We start from the raw sequence: 25,034 nt of genomic DNA on the forward strand, positions 1-25,034 counted from the left end.
AGGGCTCTGGGGGAGGGGCAGAAGGGGAGGGAGAGGAAGAGGGAGAGAATCCCAAGCAGACCCCATGCTGAGTGCGGAGCCCAATCTGGGGCTTGATCTCATGACCCTGAGATCATGACCTGAGCCAAAACCAAGATCGATGCTTAACTGACTGAGCCACCCTGAGGCCCCTCCTTAACTCCTATTTTCACAGGTGTTTTTATAAGGTACAGAAAAGCCAGTGAATCAGGGTAACCTTCGTCAGAACCCACACTGTCTTTGTTTCCTCTTTCTGGTCCTGGAATGTCCAAAGTGAACTTCTGGCCCTCACCTCTTCTGGCCACCCACATTGCTCACCTGTGCCCTTGCTCACCTCCAGAAGCCTGGGGCCACCACCTGACTTCTCATCGAAATCCATTGTCTGAGTAAGACGCATGGTCAGATAGTGTTGTGGATGGCATAAATCAGGTGGGAGACCACCTAAAAGAACTCATATGCAGCTCTTATAAAAAATGAGGAAGCTCTCCATGCACCTCATTAAAAAATCTCTAAGGTACATCATATAAAAAAGGCAAGTCCAGAGTAAGAAGTATAGTCTGTCACTGCTTCTACAGGAAGGGGCATAGAGATTCATCTCTGTGTATGAACACATGGAGAATGTCTGGAAGGATGGATAGGAAACTAGCAACAGCTATCATGAAGGCCTGGAGAATGGGATGGGAAGAAGGCTTGTTTTTCATTTCTTAGTAAGTGAATTTTAAGGGAAATAAACCTAAGTGATGCTGGGTCCTAAGCCAAATAGGGGCAGAATGAGTAGCTACAGCAACTGGGCATTTTAGCATCATCTGTTACATAAAGCTGCATGGAAAGCTGTCTCTCCAGACCCAGCTCTAATGACATCCTCCTTATAAAGGCTCGCCTGGCGTCCCCTGAGGCAGGCTCCATCCTGCGGCCCCAGTACCCTGCAGAGCCTCCCCCTTGTCTCCCGCTAGGCTGCCCCCTCTTTCAGTCAAGACAACTTTGTCGAATGAGAGAAGACTCTACCTTCTTCCTTCCTCCGCCGAAGTAGACACCTTCCTGACTTTTAATACATAAATTAGATTTGCCACGTTTAAACAAAAAATGCCGTATGTTGTGTCTGGGTTTTTTTTTTTTCATGCAGGGTGTTTGCAAGGCGCATCGTGCTGTAAACATCTGTGGCCGCGGCTGTTCTATGTTCACTGCTGTGGGAGAAGTGCCTTACTGGTTTCATTACTGGGTGGAATCCACTACATGGGTCGTGTTCTGTTGATAGCTATGGTGAAGGGGGCTATAACAACACTCTTGGGCACGTCTCTCAGTGCACAGGGGCCTACGTCTGTTGGGTATACACCTGGAAGTGTATTCCCGTGACCAATCCATGTGCTCATACTGCCCAAACAAAAGCTTCCTGAGGGCAGGAAACGTGTTGGCACATGGCCGTCTCTGTCCCCCACCACAGCACCTGCTCTATGGAGCCCCTCATGGCTGTTGGTTCTCTTTCCGGGGCAACCTTGGTGTACCTAGCTGCCGGTCAAGCCCTGCTTCTCCCAATACCAAGAAGCTTGTCTATTTTTAGGCAGCAAGGAAGAGTATCCAGTACTTTCTGCCCACAGCTTTACTCAGTAGACCAAATAAATGTGCTCATTCCTGATCAGTGTTCCCAAAAACCTATAAATGTCCCATTTTTGTGCCCTTTGTACTCCCCTCCACTGTTTTATTGGCTTGGTTTTTCTGCACAGGAGGGCTGGCAAAGCTGGAGGGAACCTTGAACCATGAAGGTCCTCTTTCTTTTCGCTGTTCTCTTCTGTCTGGTCCAAGTGAACTCAGGTAAATGTCTCCTGGCTGATGCAGAAAGCTGCTGGAGGTGACAGGGCAGATAGGGCAGGAACCCCAGGGATGAGTGTCCGTGTGGAGGGCTAGAGTGTCTGTGTACTGTTAATGGTGCAGGTGGACCCCTCTGGGGCTCAGCTCTGGACTGTTTAGGTCTTCCCTGTGAAGAGTTTTTTAAAAAGTGAAATACGGGTGATCAGGGTCGTCTAACACAAGACAAAGGGGCACCTTAGCTCTGATACATTTAGGAAACATTCACCGCAGTCTGAGAAAAGTTCCCAGGAGGAAGTGATAGTTACATGAATGTCAGAGCTGGAAGGGACTATGGGTCTTCCATGGTGGCCCTGCGCTCTACAGGGGGGGGGGGGACGCCGAGCTCCTGATATCATGACCTGAGCTGAAGGCAGATGTTTCACCGACCGAACCACCCAGGAATTCCAGTATGGCACATTGTAAAAAACAACCTTGTGCAAGATCTCAGCAAAAACTGGGGACTACCCTGGGATCCCATATCACCTGGGCTCTGCCATGGCTTGGGGAGGACAGCCACATGAAGACATGGGCCCCACAGTAATGAAGGTAGAAGAACCACAAGGGTAGGGACCTGGAGATCTGCATTCTAGTCTTACCTCCTCCAGTAGCTAGTGCTCTCTCCTTGGACAGTTTGTTTAACCAGCGGTGCTGGTTAATGAAACCAGTAAGGCACTTCCCCCACAGCAGTGAACATAGAACAGCCGCGGCCACAGATGTTTACAGCACGATGCGCCTTGCAAACACCCTGCATGAAAAAAAAACCCAGACACAACATACGGCATTTTTTGTTTAAACGTGGCAAATCTAATTTATGTATTAAAAGTCAGGAAGTTGTCTACTTCGGCGGAGGAAGGAAGAAGGTAGAGTCTTCTCTCATTCGACAAAGTTGTCTTGACTGAAAGAGGGGGCAGCCTAGCGGGAGACAAGGGGGAGGCTCTCCCCCCTTGGTGTATGGCGGGGTGCTCCTCAGTTATAGCCCGAGCAGTAAGTGACTGGTGACTAGGACAGCGTTCCTCCAGCACCCCCTCCTCGGGTGATCAGGTCTGCAGGAGAACACTGAGGCACCGCTGGTTAAACAAACTGTCCAAAGAGAGAGAATTAGCTACTGGAGGAGGTAAGACTAGAATGCAGATCTCCAGGTCCCTACCCTTGTGGTTCTTCTACCTTCATTACTGTGGGGCCCATGTCTTCATGTGGCTGTCCTCCCCAAGCCATGGCAGAGCCCAGGTGATATGGGATCCCAGGGTAGTCCCCAGTTTTTGCTGAGATCTTGCACAAGGTTGTTTTTTACAATGTGCCATACTGGAATTCCTGGGTGGTTCGGTCGGTGAAGCATCTGCATTCAGCTCAGGTCATGATATCAGGGTCTGGGATTGAGCCCTGTGTTGGGCTCCCTGCTCGCGGGCAACCTGCTTCTCCCTCTCCCTCTGCCTCTCCCCCTGCTTGTGCTCTCTCTCTAACAAATAAATAAATAAAGTCTTAAAAAATAAAATAAATGGTGCAAGACCAACACTGTGGCATTTTGTGGTTTTTGTTGGTTTTTATGGTCATCATAGGTGACATTTGCAGACCTGACATCAGAACTGTCATTCAACCATCTCATTCCCAAATAGGAAGAGCTCTTTTTTTTGAGATAGAATTGACATATGACCTTATACTAGTTTCAGGTACACAGTATAATGATTCTGTATTTCTATGTATTGTGAAATGACCACCCCAAGAAGCCTAGTCAATGTCCGTCACCACACATAGTTATACTTTTTTTTTCTTATGACAAATAGAAAATACTTTCCATATAGGGTAGTTGTGCTTGACCTACAAGTTCACAAGTCATGGTGAAGAAAAAGGTTTTCTTTTCTTCTTTTCATTGTAAGACATGAAACTAAAAATGGAGCCACAAGCTGAGAATCAGAACTATTTACAATTTTCCTAGAGACCGAGACCCACTCCTCCTTTATTCCACTCTGTTCTCTGAAAATTCTTTGTTTTCCCCTAATGCACTAAGTCCTGTCTGTCACCAGGAAGCTTGAGAATCCTGATATAATAATATAGGACAAAATATACACCCTTCTGGAAACATTTTGAGGTGTAGGTTATTGTCCATTTTAAAGCTAAGAAACCAAAGCTCAGTTAAACTGGAACTAGTCCAAAGACTCTGAACTTTGGAGGAATATAGTAGATATTCAGAGTTGGGCTGTGGGCCGGGGCCATCTTTTATTCTCTGTGCCACATGAACTTAATATCAACTCTCTTCTATTGCATCAACAGGGGATATTCCACCTGGAATCAGAGATGTTATCTGCCTTACGCAGCATGGAACCTGCAGACTTTTCTTCTGCCATTTTGGTGAGAAAAAGGCTGAAATCTGCTCTGATCCCTGGAATAGGTGCTGCCTACCAAATTTAGATGCAGAAGGAAGAAATAAACCAGAGGTGGATAGCAAAAACAATGGCAAAAACAATAAAGCTGAGACCTAACATGTAAGCTTCTGGAGGACTTAGCATCCAAGGACTTAGAAGGACATGTGGCTTATCGAAAGTGCTCAATAAATATTTGTTGAATGAATCCGGCAGCAAGGGTGAAGGTCTGATGAAAGAATTTCCCTAAAAGCTTGCTTACTTTACCTTTTCTGTTTTTTTTCCTTAAAAAAATCTCAGAATTTTGCAATAGCCTACCTCCTTTCCATGTTCCTGAGAGTATCTCTCACTGACCCACAGACAGGGGTGGACTAGAGACCAAGCTCCAGATTGATCTCATCCACAGAGGGACAGAAATGCAGTCAGTCAATCCTCTGGTCCCTTTCCCACCAAATGCCATCGGCCTTATCATCAGACCCAACACCAGCCTCCACCTACCTATGCCCCGGTCCTGACGAGCCTCATCCCCTCCCCTCCCAGCCTCACAACAGGTGACATATAAATAGGAGTTTAGTTTGCAAAAACTAAACTCAACATTTACTCTTAGGTTATTCCACCTGATGAACACAACACAGTCTTATGGAGGATGTAGAAGCAGCTCCATTTGGGGGATGGAAGGAAAATGAAAACCGAATGGTTGAGCGGACTGCCCAGGTCGGCAGGTCATTGGAGGGATTCTGATGTGCTCACGGTGCAGTGTTACTTCTAAACAACAGACTTCTGAACACCTGTAGCGAGGTAGAGCTTCTATTCACCAAGATTCCTTGCACTTACAACTCACTGCCCTTTGCTTGTCTCTGGATCCTGCTCACACGTGCTGTCTATACCACACCTTTGAGCCAGGCACCCCAAGAGTAGTGAATATTAATTCCAGGTAAGAAATGTCAGAAAATACTTAAAACAATTGTGCTGATGGATGTGGGAGACCCCGTGCCAAGCTTTTTCTAGACTAATATCTTGAGAAGTTGCCTCATGTCAGTATTCCTGCTCACTGCCTGAATCCGGTCTGCTCATGAATAAGCTGAACTCGAAGAGTCACCTGGAAAATAGACTCTTGGGTTCCTGTCTCGATTCCCAGGTCAAGTGTCAATGAACATTTGGAGAAATGCCTTGGGCCTCTCCCCAAGCTCTTTTACTTTTTGTTTTTTATGTTCTTTTTTTTTTTTTGAGGAGTTTTTAATAACTTTATTAGAGACTATATTGGAAATGTGACCTGGATTCCCAATAAAAATTCAAAGTTAGAAAGCTACTAAAAAATGAATATATAGTGATATTTAAAGAAAAATCCAGAGAATAGTGCAAAATACCAAAAGGAGTATAAGTAATATTATATCTTAAGATTATTATAATCCTCTTTCTGTCAGTGTTTTATAAGTTTTCAAGAGTAAGAATTAAACAAATAGAGAAATATTTAGCCCAAAACATAATTCAAAATATCACAGAAAATGGATTGCTTTTGATCTTGAGACTTCCTTATATTCCCTCATTTCAGGATAAGAAAAATAACTGTCTACAAATACATTCCCCTATGAGCTTACTAGGTGCTAAAATGCTTTATATTTTTCTGGACTATTTCTAGTACTTGAATGAACTGTAATAGTGTTGGTAGGATGGGGAAATTCTTTTTTTATTATTATTATGTTCAGTTAGCCAACATATAGTATATCAATAGTTCTTGATGTCATGTTCAAAGATTCATTAGTTGCTTATAACGCCCAGTGCTCCATGCAGTATGTACCCTCCTTAATACCCATCACCGGGCTAACCCAACCCCCCACCCCCCTCCCCTCTAAAACCCTCAGTTTGGCTCCCAGAGTCCAGAGTCTCTCATGGTTTGTGTCTTATGTTCTAAATATAACCAGACAGACTTGTGGGGTTGCTAGAGTGGAGCCTCTCTTGCCGGCAGGATTCTCTGTGGAGCGCCTTCTCAGAGGGCTGAGGTCCTTTCCCAGGCCTGGTGTGAATGCCTGCCTGGGAAGGGGATGAGCTCCTCAGTTAGCATTTGCTCCTGCAACACAACACGGCTCCGTACTTCAGAACAGGCAGATGCTCTGCCCAGAGAATTGTCACTCCGTGCCCAAAACATCTGTCCAGAGCCAGCCAATCTCTTCTCTTGGTCTCCCTTACCTCAAAAATAAAATGAGGGAGCTGCTCTAGACCTCTGAGACCCCATCACATCTCACCAGTCTGTGGGGGTGAATTGGTACTTCCCCCAGCATCCGAGGTGGGGGTCTCGCCTCCATCAAGTGAAGCGAGGAGAGACAACCGGTCTCGCCTCCTTCCTCCACGGTGTAGTCAGGTTAGAGTCTGCTGGAAACCCACAGCAGAGTCCGGGACTGGTCAGCAGGGGCTTTGCCCGAAGCCCTAAACTCTGCTGTTCACATTTTTCTTGATGGAAATATTTTCTTTCTACCTTTTTATTTTTTTGTATTATGTTCAGTTAGCCAACATATAGTATATCATTAGTTCTTGATGTAGTGTTCAATGATCCATTAGTTGTGTATAACACCCAGTGCTCATCACATCACATGCCCTCCTTAATGCCCATCACCTGGCTACCCCCTCCACCCACCCCCCTCCCCTCTGAAAGCCTCATTTTCTTTCCCGAGTCCAGAGCCTCTCATGGCTTGTCTCCTTCTCTAATTTCTAGTGGAAACTGGGCCTGGTCTGGGGCGCTTGGGTGGCTCAGTTTGTTAAGCAGTAGACTCTTGATTTCAGCGTAGGTCATGATCTTGGGGTCATGAGATCAAGCCCCACATTGGCTCCATGCTCAGCATGGAGTCTACTTTTCCTCTCCCTCCCCCGCTTGCACACTCTCTCTCTAAAATAAATAAATAGGGGTGCCTGGGTGGCTCAGTCATTAAGCGTCTGCCTTCAGCTCAGGTCATGATCTCAGGGTCCTGGTTCGAGCCCCGCTTCGGGCTCCTTGCTCGGTGGGAAGCCTGCTTCTCCCTCTCCCACTCCCCCTGCTTGTGTTCCCTCTCTCGCTGTGTCTCTCTCTGTCAAATAAATAAATAAATAAATAAATAAATAAATAAATAAATAAATAAAATATTTTAAAAAAGAGGAGGGGCCCCTGGGTGGCTCAGTTAAGCATCTGCCTTGGGCTTAGGTCCTGATCTCCCGGTCCTGGGATCCAGCCCCAATAGGGCTCCCTGTTCAGCGAGGAATCTGCTTCTCCCTCTCCCTCTGTGCTCGCACTGTCTCAAATAAATAAATAAAATCTTAAAAAAACAGGAAAGAAAGAAAGAAAAAGAAATTGGGCCCGGTGTGGCCTTCAATGTGGCAAACGTTATCCTTCTTGAATGGGAAACGTGGATGTGAGGAGGGGCTGTCTCCCCAGTCAGATACGGCAGGAAAACCCACAGCATTGCCCTGCACACAGCAGACCCCTTGAGTGTTCGCTGAGGCTCAGAGGGACAGACATGAGGTGAAGGTAAGGAAGACTGGGAACACGGTGGGGTTTCCAGGATGTCCTCAGTAGCCTCCTTTCACTTTCCTTTCTCCTTGGAAGGAACAAGACGGGCCCTGCACAGACCTGGATGTGCCCAAGGAACTGGATTCAGGTTCTTGCTTTGCCTCTCTGAAATATTGAACAAATTACCTCATCTCCATGGCAATTTCAAAATTATCCAGTCGCACATGGTCCTATAAATCCCTGGTACGGTTCTAAGTTGAGGTGAATCAACTCCCCCAAATGTTATTTCCCAAAGCCAGAACCTACCTTGGCCAGGCGGGCAGCCTGTCGATACCAGAACTGACCACCAGAGGGCGCGCTGCTGCCTTCAGGGCGCGCACACCGGATTTTATAACGGGGTGCGGGGCTGCTCCCATTGGCTAAACAAAGCAGCTGGTGGGAATCAAATCGGGGCTGAGAACAAAGGGAGCCTGAGTTGCCAACCCTTCTAGCCTGCATTTCTTGGCATTGGTTAAATTATAGTGTCTCCTTCATTTCTGCCCCCCAGTAGGTCTGTGGGAATTAATTGAATGGGTCAGGATATGTACTAAGGCGCCACCGCGCAGCTCTTCTTTGCGGGAGGGGGCAGGCCGGCAGCGGACCTGGGAATAATGAAAGCAGAGCGTGCCTGCTTCCTGCTGCCGCCTGTCTGCCGGAGTTTTGACCCCAGCAGTGACGGGAGCTGAGCACCCTGTGCTGTCAGGAGGCAGCAGGAAGGCAGGGGGCTCAGGAGAGCATCCCCAGGTTCTAGCCGAGTCTGCCACGGAGCTGTGCCCCGGGACTGCTGCCCCCTGGGGTTTATAGGACAGGCTCGGGCAGGATTGTAAGTACACATACCAATGGTTGAGTGCACTGATCCTGCCTTTGGGTCCCAGATCTGTTTCAACCTGGGGATTCACGAGCCCTGTCCTTGCTCTGAGACACCTGCTTCACATAGTTAGGCGCAGCTGAGAGGAGGTGCGGGCAAACCCTCCACAGGGGCAAGCCTCTCCTCTTGGTGGAACCAGCGATGGGAGCAAGAACCCTCCACTGACCCAAGGAGGGGCTGAGTTTCCTGATGGTTGGGGGTCCCAGGCAGCCAGCGGGAGGCAGACGGGCCAGGCCACGGCCAGCAGGGTCCAATACCTGGCAAGTCTGTATGCCTTCCCCATAGCTCCTTTTTCTGAGGCAAGTATCATCTTGCCCACTGTACCTCTCCAAGACTCAGCCCCCTCTTCTGAGATGACTCAGTATGTAACTAGGAATGACAAAGGTGTTCCTTTCCTACAGTCAAATGGGCTCAAATGCCCCCTCCAGTGGAACCTTCCCTGGCCCCCTGCCCTGCATCCCTGCAAGCAGAATCAATGGCTGCCACTGTGTGCCCCTCTGCGCACCCCCCCCATGCCTTCCTCTTACGGGATCTGCCCCTGTGCTGCCATTATCCAGCCATTATCCATGGCCATGTCTGTTTGTCCCGCTCGACTTCAAAGTCCCCCGGACAGGTCTGGGTCTTACTCCTATTTAAACCATTAGTGACCAGCCAAGCACAATGTGAAATTGGTGAACAGATCCTTCTGCCTCGGGCACAGGGAAAAAGCCATGGTTTAAAAGAGCAACCAGCATATAAAAGAGCACTAGAACTCTGCCAAGCAGCGCAGATTAGCTGCAGAGGAAGGTGAGAAGCTTGTCCCCTCGCTACCTCTGAAGGTGAGATGTTGCCACCAGATCCCGCGCCTTGCCAACACCGTGCAGGAGGAGACAAGCATGCTAATGTCATCGAAAGTCTCTCGGGCCAAGCCCTGCATCCTCACACTGGGCAGAGTCGGGCAGCCCAGCTCCCAGAGTGACTGTCTACCATCTAAATACCACCTGTCTGTGGAGGCAATGCCACAATATGGGGTTGGACTGGGCTTTTAACAAAATAAACAAGAAAAAGAATCTGGTTCAGCACAATTATGAACTTCAGCAGCAAAGGAAACCGAAAGCCCTGGGAGGTGAGAAATCCACCCATGGTCCTGAGCTACATCCCTCACTTGAGGGAGAAGCATCACAGTTCAGAAACTGTGAATAGCAGGCACGTCTATAATCCAGAGTGTCCTCAGCGTGGCCGGAGGCCAGATGAACCTGGGCTCTGCAGGCTTCCTTCTCACTGGATGCCAGCCAGGTGGTGCCCCACCTGCGGGTTATTCCCCAGATGACTCCATGGGAGAGTCACGTGTCTCCTCTGCAGGGAAACACGTGCCTGCCCTGGCGAAGTCTGAGAATTCACGCAGGGGAGGGGCCTGGCTGAGAGGTGCTGATGCCCGAGGTCACCCAGAGGGAGGCCTCTGGGCGCGTCCAGAGAGCATCCGTCCGTGACTCAGGCTGGGTCTGCCCGGCATCCGGATCCAGAAGAATTCTCATGCTAAATGCCGAGGGACCCGGGCTTGTTGTCAAGGTCTCCCTGCCAGTTCCACCTCTGGCAGCTCCTCGGGGCCAGCACCCGCACTCCGGGCTCCTCGGGCACCTGTCTCGGTTCATGTAGGGAGCAGGTATGAGTGTGCTCATAAAATAGATGAGACGCCTAAGGCTCAGAGCTGTGAAGTTACTTACCCAGAGCCACACAGCTCTACGGGAAGAAGTTCTGTTCGGATCTGCCAGGGAGCTAGCAGAATGGGGCATATTATTTTGAGGTTTCAGAGGCTTGCCTGAGGTCATGTAGCGAGCTGATGACAGGTGGACACTGGGCCCTTTCCCCTCCATCTCATCCCCTCATCCTATAAAATCTAGAGAAAGCAGTGTCCACACACAGTGTCCCTTCGAGCTCTCCCTAACTTAATAAATACTGATGTGAGGGTCCGTGTGGGCTTAGCAGTGATAGTACAAGACTGCGTGTTACGAATGGCCTTGTATGTTATACCCGTGATCTACACTGCGGTGCGAATCATTGCCTGGATTCTAGAGAGGTGGAAACTAAAACTCACTGAGTGAAGAGACCCGCCCGAGAGCACACAGCTAGTGAAGGAGCAGGAAGGGGTTGCTGCCCATGCTTTCCTCTCTTGCCATTTGGGTGACTATGTGGAAGGAGTTTGGGGTTCTGCCAAGGCTCCTGCAACCCCAGATGTGGGCAAGGTAGGAAATGAGTTACGGGCTTTCCACTGAAACATCTCCATCTCCCTGTCCCGTGTTAGCATGAGCCCGCTCCATCCTTCCACCTGAGCATCCAAGGAGACGTTGGAATCTGTTGTTGGCATCTGAGAAGAACCAGAGATGCAGAAACTCTGGCTTGAGCCAGCCACAGAAGCCGACTGTGGCCTTCTCTTACCTTGGGAGCCGTCAGGTGTAGGCGTCCCCTCTGCACCTCGGGCAGCGGAGGGGGGGCGGGTGGGCGCAAGCATGAGAACCACCTGCCAGGGCAGCTGAGGCCGGGCTGTAGCCCTCCAGCCGTGGCCATGGCTGCGGGGTGGGTCTGCACAGCAGGTGCACAAAGGGGGAAGAAGGAGACTTGAACGTGGTGGAGCCGGGTGAGCTGGCTCTGGGCCCCAGGGGAATGGGGCCTCCTACAGGGTGGGGGTTAGCTCCCAAAGCAGCTAGAACACAACAACAGGCAATGATGAGTGAAAGAGTGAATGTCCGGGAGCATGGGGAGGAAGGGAAGAGGAAGAAATGAAGGAAGGAAGTTAAGGATGAATCCACTCGATGGCATCTGAAAGGGTGATCAGACCAGCTCTTACTAGAATGTAGGGAGGCTCAGGGACTCTGTCCCCACTCCCGCATCCTGCTGGCCCCACCCCTGTAGCAGAGGTGGGTCAGCTGCTCCCAGTGAGACCATCAGACTCTCCCCAGCGTGGCCCAGGGTGGGAGCTAGCACCTAGAGGCAGGAATGCTGCTGGAGCTGAAGAAATCCTGCAAGGAAGGCTTCCCAGCCTGGCTGTGCCTCTCCATCCTGCTTGCTGTAACGGGGAGCTGTCTCTCTACAGGACTGCTTCCACTGAGCAAAGCCCGCCGATGCTGGAACGACTGGGAGGAAAGGCAGGAGGGCAACCGAGGCACCAGGGATGCACTGACACACGGGGTGAGGTGAGGGAGCGGAGGCCCAGCCCTTTCCCGGCAGACCGGGCCGTGCGGGAGGCAGCCCAGCGCTCCCTGGGATTCACGCCCGCCTGACCGACTGAGAGCCGAGTCACAGTGACTCACAGAACTGGGTGTCGGGGGTGATGCTCGATGCTAGGTGTGGTGCCTGTCACAGGGGAGCATGACCGAAGGAACTGGAAAAGCTGCACATTTCACTTGATCGTTGTCACTGTCTTGCCACAGGGAGGAACCTGGAGGAGCACAGACGGTGAGGTCTGTCCCTAAGCCAGGGGAGTGTCCTCACCCTTTAGAAATCATCTTCCTCTAGAGCTGTGATTCCCAATGCTGCACTGGCAGCTTTTCACACTTACTCGTTACGTCCCAGGCACCCCCTGCAGGGGTCTGACGGGATCCTTAGCTGTTTCTGTGAAGCGCTGAGTGGAGCTATTGTGCATTCAGAGCTGAGAACCACGGCCTCCCGCAGAGGGTCATGGCCGAGCCCTCCCAGCCGTGGTCCCTGCTGCTGTCACTTCCACGCAGCCGGTGACGCCCCCTCTCCACAAGCACACAGAGGGCTCGCAGTGGACCTCGAGGATCCTCCGCTTCCCCAGCGGTCCTGCAAACTCCCCAACACTCTTAAAACGGACCTCTCCGGGACAGAGTATTTTACTGATGTTTCTGGAAATCTTATCAAAGAAAGGCAAAAAATTAAAGTCTGGCAAATTAATGTTTTCCCCACATTCTAGAAGGAAAGTCCCTCTGCTTAGGTCTTTTAGAAAGCTGGTCTTAACCCAGGGTGTTCTTCCCATCCCAGCCTCAGTCTCCTGCACCCAGATTGTCCTCCTTCAGCCCACCCTCATGCTCTCCCCCAAGCCCACCTCACTCTCATCCACCACGTCTTTCCAGTCACCGGAACAAGCTGGAGTGGCCCCTTGGGGGGCAGGCAGCAGGACAACCAGGGGTTTCTGGTGACACTTGTGCCCCAGAGAATGTTAAGCTGGGAGGGGTTGGGCTTTCCAGGGATGGTGTGGGTGGTCCCACACTTCAGGCTGGCTTCATGAGTGACTGTAAGGTGAGTGCACGCAGCTATCTCTTCAGCTCCTGACCGTGTTAGATGTGCAGCTCCTCAGGACAGACATTGAGTTTTGAGGACCACACGGGCTTAATTCAGAGTGAGGAAGGAAATAGTTCCCTAATTGCTAAAATGTTTCTCACTTCCAGAAGAGTCAGGAGCCCACTGTTCAACAAAGTAGCATTTGGTTTCTGTCCTGTTCCACCTTGAGGCTCCCTGGGATCATTAAGGACTGGAGGAGATTACCCTAAGTGATATAAGTCAAACAGAGAAAGACAATTATCATATGGTTTCAATAATTTGTGGAACATAAAGAATAGCATGGAGGACATTAGGAGAAGGAAGGGAAAAATGAAGGGAGGGAAACTGGAGGGGGAGACGAACCATGAAAGACTATGGACTCCAGGAAACAAACTGAGGGTTCTAGAGGGGAGGGAGGTGGGAGGATGGGTTAGCCTGGTCATGGGTATTAAGGAGGGCACATTCTGCATGGAGCACTGGGTGTTATACGAAAACAATGAATCATGGATCACCACATCAGAAACTACTGATGTACTATATGGTGACTAACGTAACATAATAAAATAAAATAAAATAAAATAAAATAATAAAAGACGAGGAAGATTTCAATGAGAGAATAAATGAATGAATCCTTTGGGGGGAAAAAAGAAGGAGCACCTCCCCTCCCTTCATATCCCAGGAAGTGAGGCTGGATTCTTCCAGTTAGGATCCAATCAAAGATTATGTCCTCCTGGAGAAGGCAACGACGGTGGGCTGGGGAAGTTGCGACCTTCAAAGAAGAGCAAATACAATAGGGGGTAGGAAAATGAATAGCTATCTTGTTTATTTGCCTGTGTAGAAATAAAAATAGAAATAGATGTCTCACACTAAAGAAAAAGGCTTTTCTCTCTGTAGGAGACTGTCTCCAAAGGATGAAGAAATGCCAGTAACCATCTCTGAGCTCATGCTTGTGAGGAAGACGGATAGAGCTTGAGGGATAAAAAAAATGAGGGTTGATTCATACCTCTGTTACGTTATTCCCCATGAATCTTCAATGGATGTGTCACTACAGAGCTTTGTGGTGAGGCTTGCTGACAGAAGCAGGGCTGTGTGTTCTGGTCATGCTCTCCCAGGAGAGCCTGGGAGGCACATGATGGCCAGAAAAGGAAGGGTTCCTTGCCTGAAAATCCCTCTGGCTGGCTGCAGAGGGTGGTCCTAAGAGCTGGAAACACTGCAGCCTGTCAGGAAGAGACCTCTGGTATGGAGAGACCCCGAGACCAGAGACCCCTGCATCGTCCTCAGAAGCAGAGGTAGAGAGACAGGTAGACAGGCAGTGTGTGAATGCATGAGCACGTGCACGCGCACACACACACTCCGTGATTAAAAACGGAGAACACAGTAAGAGACGGATAATGACAGACACAAGAACACAGAGACAGTGATAAAAACAGGCAGAGAGAAAGCACGAGCAAGACAGAGAAGGACTGAGCTCAGTCCTCAGCAGCAGAGCAAAGAGACCAGGAAAAGATACAGATGTTAGGGGGATGGTTCTAGGGAAAGGCAGGCCATTCCAGTTAGGCTGAAATGAAGACAAACTATTTCCTTGTTGAGAAAGTGGGTGTGGCTTTGTAGTGGGTCTGCAGGCTGGTACTTGTAGCTTCCCCATCTCTCCAAGGAAGAGGCAAATATTCAAAGTCAGTCAAGTGGGACTTTTAATAGGAACTTCAGGGACCTGAACAAGGCAACCTATGACACTAAGCCCCAATTCTCTTGAAGAAAATCTAGTTCCGAGGCTATAGGGAACCAACTGGACAGAAGCAAATCTCACCCCTTTGGAAAGCAGCGTCCCCCATCCTGACGCCAAGTTCTCTTGTTCAGTGGACCAGGATGTTCACAGCACTATGAACACAATGGGTGGGTGGTCTCCAAATGTCAATCTCCAGGAGAATTAAAATCGAGGCCATGATCAAAGTCATTTTTCTAAAATATGTACCACGTGTGACAACATCTAGATATTTTTGTTAATCCCACCGCCCCCCAAGTTTTTATAGGTTGCTGTCAGCTGGACACGTTCCATGGCTGGGTGTGCAGGTCTGAGCAGGTGTTACGAGCTATGCATGTGTGTACATAAGTAGCGTGCTAAAGCCAAGATCTGGCCCGAGGCCAGAGTGTTTCCTAAAACATACATCTTGTGAAATGCTTATAACGAAACACAAGTATGCCCTGAACACAAGATAAATTTTGAGTCATGGTAGTTTAAATCAGCATGTTCCTATATCCCTATCCTAGATTGCGTTTTTCATGAGCTGACAATGCCTGGCACTCAAAAGAATGAGAATCCAAATGCAAGCAACATAGAAAAATAGAAACCGTGTGTATAGCAATTATAAGAGGGTGAAGAGGAAGGAGGTGGATGGAGCAATGGAAGGAGAATCAAGGAGTCACAGAGGTTATGTCAGAGAGAAATGACATCAGGTGAAAGGGGCAATGAGGACCTGCATGAGGTGGGAAAAGGGAAAGTGTTCCCAGCCCTGACAGGTCAGGAACGGAGGGAATATATGGAAATGTAGCTTCTTTCGGAGCTACAGCGAGTTCTGTAACTGGGTTGGGCATGTGGGCATGCACATCTGTGCACATGTGAGTGCTGGAGTGTGTTTTTCTATAAAGGTTGTGGGAGGGAGGAGAGGTCCTCCAGATGTGTGGCGGAGAGAGGGAAGAATGCAGGTGTTGTCACAAACCACGCGTACCTCCGGTCCAGGCTCTGAGCTGGGGCTTCCCTGAGGTCCATGTGACAGAATGTGTGGGTACAGTTCGTATGACACAGCCAGCATTTCACAAAGGGCATGTTGAGCCAAAAAGGGCCAATGTCCTAGACTCAAGACCTAACGGAAAAGTGAGAGAACACCTTTGCTCTGTGAAAGGAAAGATCTCAAAGCAAGAGCAGTTAAAACTTAAGTGACTTCCTAAAGCCAGTCAGAGCCAGGCATTTGGAAGAAGTGAGCCCAGCCAATGAAAGATCATGAATGGGAGATTCTGATTTAGGGGGCTAGTATTCTACATAAAGGGGCAAGAGATCTTTGGATACACCTTGATGTTCCCATGTATGAGTGTGGGCCCTAGTGGTTAAATCATCGCATTTTTCTGAAGAAGCCAGAGATAGGGATTTTTATACAGAATCTTTACTCCTTTAAATGTTGGCAATTAGTAGCAAAATATGTTGGGAGCCTCTATGTCACCCATGGGTTTCCAATTCATTAGATATCGCTCTGACTCAGTTCAATGAACTATGAGGATTTAGACTTGTAATAACCTCAGGAATTCAGGACTCCCCTCCCGTTGGCAGGCAGAGAGGAAATGGAGGGTCCAGATGGGTAAGCAGCTAACCTACATGCACATGAACTCTGGCACCAGAACGCTGGCCTCCAGATGTCTTGCTTATACTATAGCTCACTGTGGTAGTTACCCATTGCACAACAACAAATGCTGAGTATCTGTGGGTTTCTGTGGGTTGTGGGAACTGTGCACAGCTTGGTGGGGTGCTTCTGGATCAAGGCACTCATGACGTTGTGGTCAAGCTGTTAGCCAGGGCTGCAGTTCAACTGAAAGCTCAGCTGAGAATGATCCTCTTTGTGACGCTCACTCCTGCGGTCCTTGGCAGAAGTAGATTCCTTGAAAGCTGTTAGATTAAAGATCACTTAAGTTCCTCACTGGGTTGGCCAAAATTTCCCTTAGTTCCCTGCCAAATGGGCCTCTCCATAGGGCAGCTGTAAGTATGGCATCTGGCTTCCCTCAAAGTCAGCAAGTCAGAGAGCAGAGGGCACCCCAAATGGAATCCATGGTCTTTTATAACCTAATCCCAAAAGTGGCATCCATCACTACCACCTTATTCTATGTGTTAGAAATGAGTCAATGAGGTGACCCCGCAAGGAAAAGGAGGGGATGACACAAGGGCATGAATACTAGAAGGTGGGGCTCATCAGAGGCCATTTTAGAGGCTGTATCCACTCTCGTTGTCTCACAAATGCAAGCCAGCGGTCCGCAAGCCATGGGGCACTCACTCCAGCCAGCTCCTACCTATTTTTAGGAATAAAGCTTTATTGAAAAAAAGCCACAACCATTTGTTTGCATATTGCTTACAACCACTTCGGTACCACACCCCCCAGAGCTGAGTAGTTGCAACAGAAACTGTATGATCAGCAAAACCTCATTTTTTTTTTAATTGTACGGTCCTTTACAGAAAAAGTTTTCTGCTTCCTGATGCATGCAACCAAAAAACCTTTTTTTAAATATGGAAGAGGAGATTGACATAGAGATGCCAAATTCATCATTTGCTTGCATTTCTCTCGATGCTCTGTCATCATACATACCACGGTGACCACTTCCGTGAGGCACTTACAGGGGAATTCTCAATTCTAGGTCAAGTGGGTGAGGTACGGCTTCACTTCCCTCAGTCGTGTTTGGTTCTGTCCCACCACATAACATCATACACCTTTCCCCTGGAAACCCCACTCACAAAACCTTTGGCCAGAAAACGGATATGAAGCATAATTATGTGTAAGTGTTGGATCATTAAATTGTACCCCTGAAACTAATATTACCCTGTATGTTAACTAACTGGAATTTATTTATTTATTTTTTTTTTTTTTAAAAGATTTTATTTATTCATTTGAGACACAGAGATAGAGAGAGAGAGCACGAGCAGTGGGAGAGGCAGAGGGAGAGGGAGAAGCAGGCTCCCCGCTGAGCCAGGAGCCCGATGTGGGGCTTGATCCCAGGACCCTGGGATCATGACCTGAGCCGAAGGCAGATGCTTAACCATCTGAGCCACCCAGGTGCCCCTAACTGGAATTTAAATAAAAACTGAAACAAACAAACAAAACATAGTTATAATGACCTAAGGTCATAAAGTGGCATAATCCTAATTCAGCATAATCTGTGAACCTATCTGGGCTCCAAACTTGAATTTTACCAAGTCACTTTATTCCTCTTAACCTCAATTTCCTTATTCTTTTTTTTTTTTTAAGATTTTATTTATTTATTTGACAGAGAGAGACAGCAAGAGAGGGAACACAAGCAGGGGGAGTGGGAGAGGGAGAAGCAGGCTTCCCGCCGAGCAGGGAGCCCAATGCGGGGCTCGATCCCAGGACCCTGGGATCATGACCTGAGCCGAAGGCAGACGCTTAACCGACTGAGCCACCCAGGCGCCCCTCAATTTCCTTATTCTTAAAATCTACATTATAATGGTGACCTCACACGTTTTTGCCACACACACACAAAAATGCACTAAAGTGCTAGTTACATACATATAGACAAGCTAGGTACATCCTAACAGTTCCGTAGATGCCAGTCATTATGTGTGAAACATCTGATGTTTTCCCATTGCCTATTGCAACAGTAGCTGATAGATTCATTTCAAGTATCAGTTCTGATTACATAAAAGTAGCACAAGTCCTATGTTCTTAAAATGTTTCCATGTCTTGCCTTTGGGTACATCTCTTCTTCCACCCCAGCCCCCAGCCCACTGATGAGTTGTAAGAGCCACCTACACTCTGAAAATCCTTCCCAAGGAAGCAGCCAGCAGACCGTGTCGGCTGGTGGCAGGTGTTGCTATGTGATGAGCATTCACGGGGGCTGAGCATGAAATGCAGCAGAAGAATCTGATTAGAGTGCAAAAGTATAAATAGTAATGCATCATACACACATCATTTCATCTGGAAAGAAAATAACTGCCGTCAGATGGGTAGGAGGATGGTAGGGTAGCCTTATATATGAATTTTTATGTACTTAATCCCTTCTTGATTTTGCCTTCGGGAGTCGGGAGATTCATCCCCTACAGTGTTCGGTGTGATTTTAGTTTCTGGGAAAGGCACAAAGCATCGCACTAAGGTTTCAAATTCCTGAACCAGTTTCAGCCTGACTTTCTCTCCACAGCAGGTCTCCCTTCTGTGCCTGGTGACGTCAGACTTTCATTCTCTCCGCTCAGTGACTGGGTAAATGTTGGCACCAATCATACTTCATTCTATTTGGAAGGCATTTCGAGAGACAGATGCCAGGAAGTGATCAACTAGGGAGCAATGGGTTGAGGGCATAGGAGCCCACGTGAGCCCAGACCACTCTTCTGAGAAATTTGGTAACGAATGAAAGAAGAGGGCGACATCATGGTCTCAGGAGAAAAGAAAAGTCAAGTGCAGGTTATTTTCAAGTGAAGAATTGAGTGTGACTGGGGACTACAGTGAAGAAGCCAGTGGAGAAAGAGAGTAAGAGAAGGGTTTATGTAATGGCATGTGGTTAAAAAGGCGGAGTTTGAAGAGTGTAGAGAAGAGAGCCACGGAAGGAAAAAACTTTCCTCCGGAACAAGAGAGAGAAGCCAAAATAGGTGCAAACAACAAAAATTCCAGGGAGAGTCTGGAACATGTGACCTGCTGGGGAGAGGATTGGTCCCCGTTCCTTTCCATCCCCCTAAGTCGAAACACTTGGTGAGAGAAGGAATTAATTTTTAGAGCTCTTGTCTAGGTCTTCTACATCTGTGACTCAAATTGTGCCCTCTGAACCATCTGGGCGTTTTCTCACTCAGAAAGGCTATCATCATGTTATCTAAGGTACAAAGAGAAATATGAGGAAGAGCCTCACCCCCGAGGAAGAGCCTCCGCCTCGCCCTGCCCCCCCAAAGAGCTGTCTTCATCTCTTTCCTGCAGGAGTTGACCTGGGTGTGTCCACAAGTGGAAGGATCCACCCTTGAAGTCCCAGCCTGAATATAATGTGAAGGTGCACTCGGCGGGCCCAAGAACTTGGCCGCAGTGAACGTCCCGCACTGCATACAGTATGTACTGCCTAAGGGCTCACCTTCGGACACAACATCGTGTTCGGACTCTGCTCTCCTGAGAAGTCCCATTCTACCGCACAAAGCCTCTCATTTCTTGTTCTTGTAATATTCTCAGACGGCATCGGGAAAACCTGGCCCTCACTTGAAGGAAAGTTAAGGAGGGTAATTTGGGGGGATTTGCACTTGTGACCCAAGGAGGCACTGACAGGAGCTCTCTGCGGAGAGTTGGTGCAGAATATGGATATGGAATCACTTTCTTTTATTCTCCCTTCCCCAGAGCTAAGCGTATGCCTGTATCTGCTAGACCCACGAGTCAAATCCTGAGAGACGATCCCTCACCACAGGCAGTGGTGGGGAGTCTGGGAGTCCGGCTGGATTAGAGAGGTCCAGTTTGGGAAGAGTGGGGAAGGGCTGTGTGAAGGTAAAACATGGTGGGTGTGCAGAACCTAGAAAAGCAGCACCATCTCTTCAAACTGATTTATTCTGCATATAAAGAAATGAGGCGTAAACATGGCGGTGTAGGATGATTTCAGTACGTGGATGATGTACAGGGCCTCCGTGAGTCTCAGTGTGAGGCCACAGAAACAGGGATAGGCTCAGTTGCCCTCCCCAACAGTCTCTGTGTCAGAATTTTGGCTGATGTGGAAATGTTGGGGTTCGGAGCCGACAGCCAAGAAAGAACTCTTGGTGCAAAAGCGTGGGGTTTTATCAAAGCACATGGACAGGACCTGTGGGCAGAAAGAGTTGCTGCACCAGGGTTGTGAGGAGTGACTGATTATATACTTGGGAGTTGGGGGAGGTAAAGACGAAGGAAGTTTCCAACAGAATTTTCTTTTTTTTTTTTAAAGATTTTATTTATTGACAGAGAGAGTCACAGTGAGAGAGGGAACACAAGCAGAGGGGGTGGGAGAGGAAGAAGCAGGCTCTCCGCTGAGCAGGGAGCCCGATGTGGGGCTCGAACCCAGGACCCTGGGATCATGACCTGAACTGAAGGCAGACGCTTAATGACTGAGCCACCCAGGCGCCCCTCCAACAGAATTTTCATATGTTAAAGAAGATTCACAGGATCCTGGAGACCTAGCTATTATCAAGCTAAGGTTGTTTTTCCTCTAGCAAGACATTAATGTTAAGACAGTTGGGAGTTCTTGAAGGGACACCTGGGTGATTTAGTCAGTTAAGTGTCTGCCTTCGGCTCAGGTCATGATCCCAGGTCCTGGGATCAAGCCCCGAATCTGGCTCCCTGCTCAGTGGGGAGTCTACCTCTCCTTCTCCCCCTCCTCCTGCTCATGCTCTCTCTCTCTGTCGAATAAATAAAATCTTAAAAAAGAGACAGTTGGGAGTTCCTGCAGGAATGTCATACTCTGCCTGCTTCAAGGATTTGTCAATGGGCTGCAGGGTATATGGAAATTTAATTTTATCTACATTCCCTTCTGCCTTTGTTCCCCACATCACAGCCCCTGGGCAGAGAAAACGGGTCGTGCCTCTCCTGAGACCTTCTTCCTCTGGACTGTGTCTGGTTGCTCGAGAACCACACTGTCGCTGCAGGGTAGAGGGGTAAGGGACCCAGGGCCAGTCCCTGGGCATCAGTACTCACCTCACAGTGGCTCAGCTCCCAGAGCCGTCATTGACACCATTTGCAGGAGGATGATTAAATGTCTTTTAAACACAAGGATTTGGGAAAGAGTTACCCAATTGTATGCACAGCATTCTCAACCCTTCCCCTCAGCGTTTCTTTTTTTTTTTTAAGATTTTTTTTTTATTTACTCATTTGAGACACAGAGATACAGAGAGAGAGCATGAGCAGGGGGAGCAGCAGAGGGAGAGGGAGAAGCAGACTCCCCGCTGAGCAGGGAGCCCGATGCGGGACTCGATCCCAGGACCCTGGGATCATGACCTGAGCCGAAGGCAGACGCTTAACCATCTGAGCCACCCAGGCGCCCCTCCCCTCAGCGTTTCTTGAAGGACCTGTCAGTGGGTGGTCAGCCTGTTAGAGAACTTAAATCTTAGATCTAGTTTCTCATGAATCCATGACCTGTCTACCACATTAAATGCAAACCTGCCCAACGTGCTCATCCGCTTGACTTTGGCCCAACTAGACAATTCACTGCTCCCTAACCTGGCTCCATGCCTCACCACCTCTGTGGAGGCTCCCAGGGAGAACAGTCGTGTCTGACTCTCTGCTGCACCCCATCAACCCAAGGGCATCCTGTGACTCCTGGCGAGTTCCTCAGGCCCAACTCTTGTCCCTTCTTTGCACACCTCCCCTGCCTTTCTATTGATATAACCCTCCTTTCTTTGTCCAGTGGATAAGCACAACAGCAAATAAAGTGTTCACAATATAGGGGCATTCGCAGGAAGGCTGCAAGATGCAAAAATGGCAAGAAAGCTCGCTGGCTGAGGATGACACAAGGTATTTGTTCACACTGGATGGTTGGGTGACAACAAGTCAGCCTGTGGGAAATAAAGCCTCTGCTTCTACTTGCTCACCTCCTGACCTTGAGAAGTAGCTCTCTGCCTTGGGTTTGGAGGGAAGACAGTATCTTCTAAAGCAGGGGAAGGCATAGGTAGATGCCTTCAGGAGCTCTGCAAACATATCAAGGCACAAAGCAGGGCAGATGGGACCACCTGCTCAGCTGGGCTTTAAAACCTCCCTGGAGGCCTAATTCACTGGCAGAACAAAGTACCTCCATGTTTGGTCTCCAACTAGAGGCCTACAGTTTGCTTCCTTTCTGGAAGAAAAGGTAATCTATGGTTATATAATTGGAGGAAGGTTTTCTTTTTCCTGTTTCCTTGCTTTCATTATTTTGTAGAAAAATAATTAAGCTAAAATAGCAGTGATAAATCAGAATGCCAGAAACCACCTGGCATATACCTATTCATGATAGTGAGAACAGGTAAACAGGAGGCCACAATAAGCTGGCATTGACTTGCAACCCCTACCACCGTCTCAAAGATTCCACGTCATGCGAAATCTTGAGATGCTGATGAGGTATTCAGGAGGGCCGTGCAGAGCAAAGCACTATTCTAGCTGGTGACAATGCAGTAATATCACAAGGAGGGGAATGCAGAGAACTTTAGTATTGTGATGGTTTAGAGCATGGACTTTAAAGACAGTCAAAGTCCAACCAGAGAAACTGAAATAAATTTAAGAACCTCAAATGGGGAGAATTTAATATAGATGGTTATCTAAGAGAGCTGAGAAGCCAAATGTATGGTGAGTCACCTCAGAATTTGCAGCAGGGGAAAGGTACTACTGTCCCCAAGGCCAGAGGGACCAAAGGAGGAAGGAGGTAGTATTTCCAAAGCCTAGGATATGGCACTCCCAACAGGTCATGGCGGACCTGCCTAGTGGAAGCTAGGACCACGGATGACGTGGCTTTCTGGTAGGAATTAGAGGCACAGAGGAGGTGCTTCCTGAGGTACAGCAGAGGAATACCTTGGCTTCTCACCACCTCCTGCCCTCCCACCATCTGCTAAGGCACCCCTTTGGCCCAACTATGTGGTACCTGGAGAGCAGGGGTTCCTGCAAAATGTATACAGTTCCCTGCAGTTCATAGTATGGCCATTGACTAGCTGGGTGGCCTAGGGCAAGTCACTCAACCTACACCGCCGTGTCCACCACTGTAAGACTGGGATAATGCCTCTCTTCCTGTGTAACTCATCCAACAGCGGCCATAACAAATGGCCATACAGGAGAGGGGCGGGGCCACGCTGGGACTGTGATAAGGTAAAGAAAGGAGCGGATATCCCAGATTCCTGTGCTGGGAGTGGAGGCCATCATCTTTAAGCTGCCTGAGTATCACCATCCCCTCACTGGTTATGCTTCCTGAGGGCTCCCCGGTGATGCTTGGGTCCCATGGTCATTGGCAGTTGTCAGCCAGTTTCACAGCATTCACTCTGAGGACTTCCACGGCCTGCTTATGGCTGAGGTGCAGATGCTCAGAGAGCGAAGGAACTTACTCAAGGAAACTCACGGAGTCAGTGTTCGGGCTGACAGTTAAACCGCTAACTTCTCTCTCCAAACCCAGTGCCTGCCTCCATGTAGCAGTGCCCCTGGGCCCGAACCTTGCATCAACCAAATCTCTGCTCCGTATTTTCAAAATCGAATTAAAAAAAGAAAAGATTGGTGGAAAGTCTAACACAAAAGAGTTAAATAACTGACGTCTCTCCTCCTCAACCTTGTCAACATCGGGAAAGCGCGTCAGAGCAGAGGGAGAATCCAGCACGCCAGCCAGCGCGTCGGCGTGTGGGGTCTGCAGTTCCGAGCTCGGGACCCGAGGCACCAGCTCTTCCTGGCGCATCAGATGCCACAGGCGGGTATTCGGTATCAGCTGGGGGACGTGCAACTACTAGGACTGGAGAGGCAACGAGTACTTTGGACATTCAAAAAAAAAAAAGGTACAATAAGCCAGGAAGAAGACAAACCCCAGTTACCAGTGGTTCCCCCAGGTAGAGGAAAAGCGAAGAACATTGTCCAACTCTTCTATTATTTGAATTTTTACCACAAACATTCAAAACTTTTATAAACCTTCTCAAAATACTCCTCAAAGTTCCTTTTGTAGTGAGGAGGATACCACTGCCACAGCCCAGTCCCCGAGCCCCAGCTTCCAAAGCAGCGGATGAAGAAAAATAGCTTTCATTCCCAAAGAGCCTCTCATGACAGAGTGGCATTGCCTTAGAAATGCCTTCCAGTCTTTGAAGGAACCAGGTAGACCACGAGGTCACTGGGGAGGTCTGTTTTCCATGTGGAACAGTAAATCATCCCCCCATGAGCAGAGGACTCCAGCCCCACACCCGGGTTCCTACAACGCCCACCCCGCCCTCTCTTTTATCCGATGGAAGACTGAGCAAGGCTGTCTGCACAGCTAACACCCATCCTGCCCCACACTCACTTCCTTCCCCGCTTAAAGATACCTGCTTGGGGGCATCTGAATGGCTCATTGGTTAAGCATCTGACTCTTGATTTCTGTTTAGGTCTTGATATCAGGGTCCTGAGATCAAGCCCCGTGAGGGATTCCGCGCTGGGCATGAAGCCTGCTTAGGATTCCTTCTCTACCTCTCTCTCTGCCCCTCCCCACTCCTCTCTCAAACAAAACAAAACAAAACAAACAAAAACACACCAAAAAACCTTGCTTTGTCTTAAATCCTGAACTTCTGAGAAAATTTTGATTTAAAAAAAATGAAGTGTCTACAACTCGAAACCCTTCTTAAATCATCGAAACCTGCCTTTCACTGTGAATTATCTTTCTTCTACATTTCCATAGCCCTGTGCTAGAACCCTTACGAGGACACTTGTCAAAATGCCCCCCTCTGTGGCTTCTTTGATTGCACGCACGTCTGCCTTTACCCATACAAGTGCTCTCTGAGAGA

General features: G+C 48.7%; 1 protein-coding gene across 1 annotated transcript; it reads left to right on the forward strand.

The window, feature by feature from the left end:
- Positions 1–1,772: 1,772 nt before the first annotated feature.
- On the forward strand, positions 1,773–4,340 carry LOC123847355 (sperm-associated antigen 11A-like). Its single transcript, XM_045879268.1, has 2 exons — positions 1,773–1,827; positions 4,132–4,340. The coding sequence occupies exons 1-2, from the start codon at positions 1,773–1,775 to the stop codon at positions 4,338–4,340; spliced, it is 264 nt and encodes an 87-aa protein (XP_045735224.1).
- Positions 4,341–25,034: the final 20,694 nt, after the last annotated feature.

Source organism: Mirounga angustirostris, unplaced genomic scaffold, assembly GCF_029215605.1.
Source record: "Mirounga angustirostris isolate CCGP_5_RB_7025 unplaced genomic scaffold, mMirAng1.0.hap1 SCAF_2, whole genome shotgun sequence".
NCBI lineage: Eukaryota > Metazoa > Chordata > Mammalia > Carnivora > Phocidae > Mirounga > Mirounga angustirostris.